Raw genomic sequence first — 11,394 nt, 5'->3', positions numbered from 1 at the left:
CCTAATCTAAAAGTCTCGAGTTAAAGACTCAAATTTGTGTTTAGGGAAGAACACAATCCCTCAGTATTAATCCTGCAGAGCCCCCTGGTGGAATCTCTGATCAACTGTTCCCTAAAGTGACCCGACAGGTACTAAAGCTTTCCCAGCAAGTCATTTTTTGTGTTTGATGCATATTTTTATATGCATACTCTGTAATCCGTCCTGATTCATTGTTTGCTTATTAATGTTAATGTTTAACTCGGGGTCAGAACAAACATCAGATATCCAGGGGAAACCTTGAGAGAATAAAACTGTGCACATGTATGTATAAGAACATTCTGCATCTGGTAACCAATTACTTAAATACCCTACAGTTCTAGAGCAAGTGAGAGGACAAAAGGGTAGATAGCATTTCTGCCATTCATCTAAAAAAAAAAAAAAGGGGGAATGCAAAACAAGCAGTTTATAGTTTTAAGTAGCCTACATTTGTGAGGGCCTAGTAGGCCTAAGCAACCTATTATTTATTGTACGTATGCCTTTCATGTTTGGAATGTGCATTCTGTTTTATTTGCTGGTATTTTGTTTTGAGACAGTAGAGACAAATTAAAAAATGTAAATACAGTTGAAGTAATATTGCACGGTTACCATATTATCATCATATTATATTACCCGGCCATTCATTTTTGTCCTCTGTGAATTGGGCCCGAGTTTGGTTCCACAACAACTTCGTTTGCTGGGGACGAATTTGTAGCGCGCACGTGAAAATGATCAGCTGACTGCCACAGGGAGCTCTTGTCTTACAGGTTTCTTTCTGTGTACGGTAAATAATTGTCTTTCATAATTATTGTCGGTTACTGCTGAATCAGTTCGAGTTCTGATCAGGTTCTGTACTTTTAATCAAGAAAGATGTATCATACCGGCATTAGAGTCTCCTTACAGGCAGTTCCGCTCGTATGTTTTGTGTTCGTGATGATATCAACACAGACGGTCAACGCAAAGGTAAGTGAACAAACATTAAGATCCTTTACCTGTGTTTTCGATCAGCAAAGAGACTTTAACTGTTTTAACAAAATACGATAAAAACGAAATCCTGCCAGACCATTTTCTGTTGACCCTACACGTATGCAACCCGCTGACTTCTGCAAATATAGCTTGAAATAGCTATGTCTAGCTAGCTTGTTAGCTATCCAGTTGCTCGCCAACTGACTAGTTCGTTACTTGCTGTTACCATAGGCTTTTCTTCTCGAATCAAATGTGAAATGCTGACATTCGCATATTTTACACAACGGGTGTGATCAATTTGTCCGTTTCGTTAACGAGGCCTATCTTTTTTTTTATTAAAAGGTTAGCTAGGTAAGTTAATGCAGGTAACGTCAAGTAACGTCGACTAAACATCGCTGTAGACGACACAAATATATGTTTTCCCCGATCAGCTTTATATTTGTATTACTATTGCGGTCCCTGGACAAATGCTGCGGTCCTTTATGTCAGTCATTCATTTTTATGCACGTCACACATCCTCTATCAATGAAAAGATAAGTTCAAGTAGTCAGGCCACAGGTCGGTGTGTCCCTCTCAAATGTCACGGTTGTTGTGGAATAGAATAAAATGTGCTGACTGTTCTTTGGTTTGACAGGAAGCCATACATAGGCCTTCAGAAACGTAAAGCATTAAAGTCTAGAGTGCAGATGCGGCACTGGTTCTCTATAATGTCAAAATGAAGACCGTTACCTTGAGGCATGTGATGTGAAGGAGGCCTCTAGTAATCTTTAGCATAATATTATATTCAATCAAAACGATTACCTTATTTGGGTCTTTTTTTAAATTGTATTTGGGATTTTGGTTCTCTTTACAACAGAATTCAGAAGACATTAGATGCAAGTGCATCTGCCCCCCTTACAAAGAGATACAAGGGCAGATTTACAACCAAAACGTATCCCTAAAAGACTGGTAAGTTGCTTTTTCTGAGCTTCCATCAAAATAGTTCTTGCTGAATGTGATTACTAACATATTATTCATTAAATTGTTGTACTCTGTGTATTTCATTTTTTGCCCAGCAATTGTCTCCATGTTGTGGAACCCATGCCTGTGGAGGGAAAGGATGTAGAGGCTTACTGTCTACGGTGTGAGTGCAAGTACGAGGAGAGAAGTTCTGGAACTATCAAAGTAAGTCATGAATGATAATCAGATTGTAATCATGCTTGAAAGTGAAAGTACTAAATAATTAAGTAATGACATATGGGCCTAGATATTGACAAGGTCATTCAATGATAAATAAAACTATAGATCCTGCCAAGCTTTCTATGATTTATGTGATGTGATGAAGCAGTTTCTGTAAATACTAGGACTTTTTAAAGATCATTCCTGGCATTTATTGAAATAGCATATCCAATTTGAGCGATTCTTAAATGTCAGCATTTACACATCTCTTTTGTCTGATGATCATCTAGCTGATTTATCTTGCTAATACAAATTATGAACCATTTCGTTCCAGGGGACGATTATTGTGTACTTGTCCATCTTGGGCCTACTGCTGGTATACATGGTCTACCTGACGCTCCTGGAGCCCTTCCTGAAGAGAAGACTCTTCGGCCACTCTCAGCTGATACAAAATGAAGATGAGGTTGGGGTATGTGCTCAAAAGAATCTGTGGTTACCATTTCCCTTATCTCTCAAAGATATGCATATTTTATTTAAAATTTGTTTTTTAAAAACCAATGTCATGTATAGTAGGTTAGCAGTCAGTTGTGTGGGTAGGTTCAGAAGAGTCATAGATAGATAAATACTTTATTAGAAGTAGCATGTAGAAAAAAACAGTTATTTGTAGTCTTTTTTATGTGTTCCATATGCAACATCATTTTAAAGGAATATTTGAATAGTCTGTCTTATGGCTATGACTTTACTTTAAAGTTAATTATCCTCAGGTAAGCTGGTAGCCTAACAGTTAGTGAAATGTTTTTACACATTAATTGCATCATTTGTATTTACACACTATTGGTTACCTTGACACATATTGTTCCATCTCCCATTGTCACTGCTGCTGTGATTCAAGTGTGCGCTCTCCCCCTCTGTGTTTTCCAGGACCAGCAGCCATTCGCTAATGCTCATGATGTGCTGTCCCGCTCACGCTTGCGTCCCAACATGCTGAACAAAGTGGAGCATGCCCAGCAACGCTGGAGGAGGCAGGTGCAGGAGCAGCGCAAATCCGTCTTCGACCGGCATGTAGTGCTCAGCTAATTCTCTCCTCGTCTCCTCCACGCGCCCCTGTTAGACCTGTGGCAGCGAGATCACTGTGACTTGAACTGGCCCATTCCCCTGAGCAACATCATCTCGGCACCCTCATTCCTCAGTGTTTTCACATGTGTGCTCCTGAGGCGTTGCCTCTGTGTGTTAAGAATCTGTTTGGCGTGTATCTGTGGGTGTACATTCTCTTAGGTGTGTGTGTGTGTGTGTGTGTCTGTCTTTGTGTGTGTGTGTGTGTGTGTGTCTGTCTTTGTGTGTGTGTGTGTGTGTGTGTGTGTGTGTGTGTGTGTGTGTGTGTGTGTGTGTGTGTGTGTGTGTGTGTGTGTCTGTCTGTCTTTGTGTGTGTGTGTGTGTGTCTGTCTTTGTGTGTGTGTGTGTGTGTTTGTCTTTGTGTGTGTATGTGTGTCTGTCTTTGTGTGTGTGTGTGTGTGTGTGTGTGTGTGTGTGTGTGTGTGTGTGTGTGTGTGTGTGTGTGTGTGTGTGGGAGAGTGAGAGGGAGAGGGAGTGTGAGAGTGGAGCGCACCATAGAACATGACTATGAAAAGTTCAAAACGCAGTGACGTAATATAACCTGTTGTAATGCATGACACATCATGATACTCCCCTCTCTGTATTGAGATTTTTTTTATCTGAATACATTTTGTCACCACACTAAAAACCAACACTGACAAAGTGCCAACGATATGATGAATAATTGGATTAATTTAAAAACATTTATGTAAAAACAAAAAAAACATCATAGCATTAAAAATACTTTTGGATTTGTAATTATTGGAAATTTGACGTTTAACTGGAATAATATTGGAACAAAAACTTGAATCTTGAGAAGGTGAAATGAAAATGTTTTGTTTTGAAGATTAATTGAATCTTCAGTGTACAGATTGATATTCATGTTTGCCAACTTTGTGAATGCAGTCATTGAAACTCCGTCTCTACCAATGTTGTGTGCATCATTACTCAGTTGTGGCAAAGTTCCATTTATACTACTGCATAAATACATAGTTGATTGTTTACTTGACACATAACCATGAGTTATTCTCAATCAAGATGTCTTATTTAAAATTTAACTGACTGGAATCAGAATCCCTACATCACTGCCAGAACGACAAAGTGGTTCTGACAGAACTACATTTTGATCCCTGTGTGTTGTGTTACAAATCTTTGTCTCATGCTTATTTAGATCAAGCACATTTGTAATATATGTGATTACCTACATTCTCTTGCATAAATTGTCTTTGAAAAATGAATGATATGAGACTAATCAGGTAGGACTTTGTTGATGTGATGTTGCTTGAATTTAACATAAGATGTAAGGACTGATGGACACATGATGTGTATACAAAATGTCAAGTGAGAGTTGAAGTTTTGTGTTACAGTTCAATGTAAAGCTTTCTAAAATATCTATAAAACCCTTGAATTTCCTGTACCTGCTTGCTTGATTGGTCATTGGTTTTGCTACTTCTCACTAATGGGATTTGTGTGGGGTGGGCGGTAGTAGTCTGGAAACTAAGTTATTTCTTGGTGCACTTTGCACCGCACTGTGCAAGTAGTATTCAGACTTCTTAATTTCTCAGCCATGATGAAATCTGAGCCCATGGAACCTTTTTTGTCTTTCAAGTGAAATGTTTGTAAATCCACCAGAGGGAGTGCTGTACTCCACAGATTCAAAATTGTTAAAAGCATTTTCAGAAAGACCGCACTACCTGCTTTCCTTGGGAGCTGGTGAGTACACCTGTGAAAATGTTTAGGTTGGAGCTTCGTGCAGATCATGTAATGAGTAACATCTTCTTGGACATATACTTTTCTTGAGATATGTGTGGAAATCATTCCACCGTAAACAGTGTAATGTACTGTATCACAATAACCATAAACCAAGTATGCCTCACTTGACAGTGGCATAAAATGCCAAAGAAATGTATGCCTGTGAAGTACCATTTGATGGTCCTCTTTTGATGAAGTGCACACGCAGGGCAGTGCACATAAAATGTAAGCCCTCTCAATAACGACCGTCATCGTTTCCTGTTCCAGCACTTTTCTTTTTTTAGGGACATTTATCGGGATGCTTGTGTCTGGCTCAGTCCACACATAACTCCGTTAGACACGGGAGGCAAGACTTGTTGCAATATGGATTTTTAAAACGTCATTAGTAAAAGAAGAGGAAGAGCCAGAAAACAAAGGTAAGAATCCCCCATCACCCTCACCATCTTCTGAGATTAAGCGATTCAGGTTTACAAATAGGTTCAGGTCTGCAAGTTTTTCTCCAGATATTGGCAGTTCTCTTGCAGACGCGATTTCAGAGTATTTAGGCTAATCGTGTGGCATACTGCGCAAAGGCAGCATTCTCTACATCAAACCATTTTTTCTTCAAATAAAGTTAATTTTCGTTTGGAGCTGGAACAGCCGACAAGATACCTAATTGTGAAGTAAGATGCGTCAGAAAACATAGACTTATTTCACATAGGCTAATAGCTAAGCTTCTCTAAACTGGAAAAGGAATAATAATGAGTGAAATGAAACTTGATTCTGTGTCTCAGAGCAACTCTCCAGCTCTCTGTGGATGGCTGCCACTTGCGTTTGCAATTAATGGATACACGGGGGCGCTCTTTTACTTTATATTGTCCAAAGGAATAATTTAACTGCATTTGCCTAAACTGTCCTTAATTGCTCAAATTTAGTGGCCCCCTTGTTAGCATTGTCATTCTTTATGAAATCATGGAATAGAGGATGTTAGTTTCAGATTTGTCAGCTAGCCAGTTAATCTATGTAGTGGAAATTGAGGAAAAATATGCTTCACCATTTTGTATACAGTAATTGCGTACAGGTTTTGGGGGTAAGAATACCATCTTATCTCTTTGCTCTGCTTGATCAAGGACTCCATGTGGGGAGTCTGTCTGCCCAGCTGTGCCTCAGGGTCACAGTAAGGGAAACAATTAGACAAACTGTAAGATATAATCTCACTCTCTCTCTATCTCTGAAGGTCTACAGTGCCGTTGAAGTTATGCTGATATTATGGTTACTTACAGAATGGGATTTAGAGAATTTTGTTTACTGTCTGACAGATGAATGGCTAAATAAAAAAAAATTGTGAAGCATTACTGTGTTGATATGATGCCCCATTTTGGAATCAAAATACCTATTTCACCTTGTGTGAACTGCCTTGCTAAATCATAATTTGAGTTAACTTGTTATATCATAAGTTGAATCTTCTCCCACTTAAGTGCTGAAGTTCTTCTGTGATGTGGTCTTGACGCTCTGACACTGCATCCATTAAGCTTCAGCTTAGTGTGGAATGTAAACGTATGCTCAAGATATAATAATGTAACTTGTGTACAGAGGGACATTCCTCCCACATAACAGAGCCAACACAGGTGAAGTCTATTATCACACTTAACTAATCATGCTTCAATGCTTCAAAGTATTGATGTGGCCTCCTGTCCCAAGTGTCTTCATTGGTTTGTGTTTGTCTCATAAATCTGTTTCATAAAATACTGTACTATATGTATACTGTACTCCTCGAAACAACACCATGCTCCACTAAACACATGGTAACTAGAGGGAAATTCAGACAGTTTAGACGTGGCGACTAATGTAGCTAGATGCAAAACCTTTTAACAGGGCAGAAGTGACAGCACTGTTATATGTTGTTGTTCAAAACAATTGTTACAGAGGACAGATTTCAGATAGCAGTATAGGCATAGGCACTTACAGAATGCGCACAGTACCAGTGTGAAAATCTCTAGCTGTTTCAATCATTTTGGAGTGAGATAATCATGATGTCTTGCCAAAGAAAAACATTAGCAATTACCATTTCAGCGTTGTTCTCTCTGTGGCCAGTCCTTCTTTCCACCATTTGCTAGACCTCCTGACCTTGACCATAACTGTTTTGTTGCTGGGGTGTGGTAAAAATCTCTGTGTTGGAGACGGCTTTAGATTTTGCAGCATTTATGGCATCGCTGAGCTTGATCGATGTAAATATGTAATTTGCAATTATATTTTGTTGTAATGTTCCAATGGTTTATTCCCCAGCCTTAATTGCGTGAACAGAGGTAGTCTATTATGGATGCAATGGTTTTCGACTGAAGGTAGGAAGAGATTTAAAGGGTACAAAGCAAAGGGCCTCTATTGTTGTGACTAAGACAGCTTGCCCTGATTTCTGAATTTAGAAACAGTCTAAATCTCCAACAGATTTGAGAGCATTGCTGGCTAATATGTGGAACATTGTGTTAATGTGATTATTTAGGGGTGTGCTAATTCAATATCCAGATGTAGGGTAATATCCAGGGTAAATAATGTTCTGTAGTCCAATGCCCGGACCGTGTCTTTTAGGATAGTTTACATTATAACATACCCAGGTCAAGTTACAGCAATGTAATACTAATGTTTTAACATAGTGGTTACATTAATCTTCCATACTGTAAATGCAGTAGCTTTGGAGAACATGCACCTCAGAGCTGTCATATTTCATGCTGCCCCCAGGACAACTTACTAAGACTGGGACAGATCCTAAATCATAGTTTGGTGTATTAAAAGGCGCTGCCATCCTTCTCAAAGATAAGTGCTTTGACCTGTAGAGGGATGCCTAAGCTTTGTGACTTTCCCTCCAGAAGTGTTAGTGTAATAGGATACCCACAAGGACGTTAATCTTTGATACATATATTCAGAATGACCAAAGATATTTATTGAAAAAAAGATTTATCCATGTACTTTACACCTAATTATTGAGATGTTGCCTTTATGAACGTTTGTGCTTCAAAACTTACAATAAGAATGTAACTCTGAAAAAGCAGGGGAAATATGTTCCCCAAATGTGCTTTTGTATTTTTGGTTCCTTATATCAGATCTTTTGGGTCCATCTGTCTTAGGGTCAGGGTCTGAAACAATAACACAGTGGGTGTAATTGCCCATATCAATATCATATTACCTTTTAATTATTCACACACACTTCCAAACACACTTCCAAAACATGAATTTTGCTGGTCAACCCCAAAACGGTATCACGCCTGTAGTTTCTACAGTTAATTTGATGTAGTTTCCATGGACCAAATGGACCAGATAGTCTGAAGAATGTGGCTTTACAATAAATGTTTGCAGTGGATTCGAATGAAGTGCATCACAATAACATGGTTAGACCTTTCTTTTGTTTACTGAATGCAGTGAGTAAAAACACTCTTGGTAGGAGCAGATTGTCAACAAAAACAAGGTGGATAATCATTTTTGTGGTATCAGGGTTGGGTTTTTTGTCTTTGTTGTCAACAATCCCCGAAGTCATTATGTTTTTACTCAGTGGGTGCTCTTTGACATCTGGTTCACTGAGAGGTACCCCACACTTAAAAAAATCACCAAATATTTTGGTGTTGTGATGTTCCTTGTAGGCATCCCCTCCCTAGAGTGATGTTTAGTCTTTGCATGTGGTTCTGCATTGCAGTGATGTGTTCCCAGGGTTTGGAGGAGCATGTATTGAAATGTAACACCGTAAGAGGTTCTTTTAAGACGGACACAGGAAGAAAGTAGACGTGTAAACACATCTGAAGCAACATAGGCACTGTGTCTGGGTACCTGGGACCCTAAAGGGCCTGGCTAGACTGGCAATGAAATTAGTTATGCAAGCTAATAATGAAATCATGCTCACTGAAAATCAATATACCTGGATCCATAATCTCCCAAAAATCTCATGGGGAACCCATACGCTGATCTTGTCATTCTGACATTTTGGGATGGACTCCAGGAGTTTACCCTGCAAAGCACTTTGTCAGACCAGGCTGTCATAAGCACAGTAAGTTCAGTGCTCAACTTTATCCTTAGAAGTTGGAATAAGAATTATGTGTTAGCCCGGGCCCGGGACCTTGCTAAGGCCAAGTGGTTTGTCTTCCTGAGACAGATACATATGGGTTGTAATGTATGTGCGTGTGGTGGGGCATGGTCTCAGGTCAAAGGGAACATGCTCTGATGTTCCAGAAGTAGAGGCTGGCTGAATCATTTTGAGTCTCATATTACTAAACAACCTCAGGTAGAAAACAGATAAAAAAAATGATATTACCTGCACTAAACAACACACAATCATGTGTATCTTTCATTTAGCTCGGTACTTTTGATTTGCCTGTGTACTAGCAAATATGCCAATATGTTGTGGATTCTAAAGACCTATAAGCACATAGTTAAAAAGAACATTGTCACTCTTTTTGTGCTGAGCGCATGGCCTTGTGTCCTCCATGGTCAGTTTGGTGTGTGTGTTATAGTGTGTGTTGCCTGTGCAGCATACTTACTGTGTAAAACTCCATGGGACACAGCTGCAAAACGCTGTCAGGACTGACTTTCTGGGACTTAACCAGCATCTGTCCTTTGTGCCAAAATGGGATATATCCATACCACATGCAATGTTCACATTTTTGCAAAATGGCCAAAGCGAATCCATTTTTCCTCTCAGTGATGAATATACAGTCGGAGCTGTGTGACTCATATAACCATCTGCTGATCAGTCTGCAGACACTAGTGGGAATACCATTGACTGATTGGATTGCTACAGTATGTATATGTCTTCTAATATCATTGTCTCGAGGCCTGACTCAGGCTCTGACTACGTGAGGTACAGCCACTGGTCAAGCCAGCTGTTAGCAATGTGTTATGCTTGTTCTCTGCTGCTGAGAAACTTAAAACATCATGAGCACAGGAGAGACAATGGACCAGGGAATGTTTCTGTCTGTGAGCTTAACAGCAGGCATAGATATCCAGCAGACCCCATGCCAGAAAACCTAATTATAGTTCCTAAAGAGTGTTTGTTTGTTCTTTATTTTTTCAAAACATCATGATGTAGGTTACAAAAACCTACCACCTACCTACACTTCTTTTTGTAGAGGAGTACTGAACAATGTAATTCATATAATATGCTGTGGTGACTTGTTGAATACTGCCCAAATGCTTTTGTTTTGACTTTGACAAATATAGAAGTGTATTGTCATGCATCCTTTACATTCAGTTTTCTAAACTATTGTCCCCATTTTACTTTCTCCATCTACTGATCCATGTTTCGAACCAAAGTAACAGCTGTTCACAAGTCTTGATCATAAGACACAATGCATGAAACTTCACCTGACCTTACCTCAAGTCTATTAGTGAGCTGAACTGTATTGTTTTAAAGGGAAGGAGGTATGAAACCAGATTGGAATGCAGATAACATCACAATGACAGCAGTGCTCACATCACTTTGATCCATATGGCACTTTTAAGTATTGAACCATGTGTTTGTGGTTCTGCAGACCTCCGTTATGTGGGAGTGAGAAAACGTGAAAGCAAGAGTGGGGGGCAAAACAACCCATATCCTTGGTGACTAGCCCAGCCTTCAGCTTGCCAGCACTCTCGGCAAGGGAGGGCTCAGTTCGTTTGAAAGGAGTAGAATTCTAGGGAAGAAGTCCAGGTATCACCGGTAAAGTTGCGTGTTTTGCGAATGATGTCTTAACAGGATATGTTTTAGCGATACACAACATGAAAATGGCACGGATAACCAGAGACTTCTTTGAGGTAACGTTAACACGCTTGTCATTTATATCGCGTCTTTCCGTTGTCAACTGTTGTTGTAACATTGTTGCAAAGAAACTTGCAGCGACTATATTCCCTGCCTATCCGAACTAACACTTGAAATAGTTTGGGCAGTTTTTGCGGTGGAATAATTTCTTTAGGGAACTTTGGAAAGTGACACATTGCATTACATTTAGTGTAAGGGTACTATATTTTGTAATTCACCTCTTGTCACGATGTGGAAATCAAAACAAATGTATCTGGTAATCGCTGGTTCTAACAATTGATGAAACAGATACATCGAATCGAATTGAGCTCGAGCAGGAAGACGACATGGTTTGAAATAACACACACAAATCTATCGTTCACAGGATAACTTTAGATTTCATACACCGCAGATATGAGAATGAGTACAATTCACTAACTAACTCTTATGGCCAGAAACTTGAACAGGGTGGAAGCCAGTCACCATGTGAAATAACATGTTTCGATTAACGGCGCGAAATTTCCTTTACTGAAGTAAATGAACCGGCTTGAAACCACTATTATAGTGACGGTGTGAGAGTTTACGAATAAACCAGAGCAACATATTTGAAAGATGATTACTGACATTTCCGCGTGGGTCAACTACTTTTAGTGAAATATTGTCTATTAATTCAG

At 39.4% G+C, this 11,394-nt stretch overlaps 2 protein-coding genes across 3 annotated transcripts in view; both read left to right on the top strand.

The window, feature by feature from the left end:
- The first annotated feature begins 670 nt into the window (after window positions 1-670).
- On the top strand, window positions 671-3,488 carry tmem9b (TMEM9 domain family, member B). The gene is made up of 5 exons (XM_012834705.3): window positions 671-978; window positions 1,838-1,929; window positions 2,037-2,145; window positions 2,474-2,608; window positions 3,061-3,488. The coding sequence occupies exons 1-5, from the start codon at window positions 886-888 to the stop codon at window positions 3,214-3,216; spliced, it is 585 nt and encodes a 194-aa protein (XP_012690159.1). The 5' UTR covers window positions 671-885; the 3' UTR covers window positions 3,217-3,488.
- Window positions 3,489-3,637: 149 nt separating this feature from the next.
- The window catches only part of dennd2b (DENN domain containing 2B), a 48,729-nt gene continuing 40,972 nt past the window's right edge, over window positions 3,638-11,394 (top strand). The window contains exons 1-2 of one of the 2 annotated variants that reach the window (XM_031569418.2): window positions 3,638-4,944; window positions 5,251-5,399. The gene's annotated coding sequence lies outside the window, so the exon portion shown is untranslated. Of the gene's footprint in view, window positions 4,945-5,250; window positions 5,400-9,442; window positions 10,738-11,394 lie in introns of those variants that run through there. The other variant, XM_012834716.3, reaches the window with a different exon arrangement.

The sequence above is a fragment of the Clupea harengus genome, chromosome 6, assembly GCF_900700415.2.
Source record: "Clupea harengus chromosome 6, Ch_v2.0.2, whole genome shotgun sequence".
Taxonomy (NCBI): Eukaryota; Metazoa; Chordata; class Actinopteri; order Clupeiformes; family Clupeidae; genus Clupea; species Clupea harengus.
This window is presented reverse-complemented; position numbering and strand designations above follow the sequence as displayed.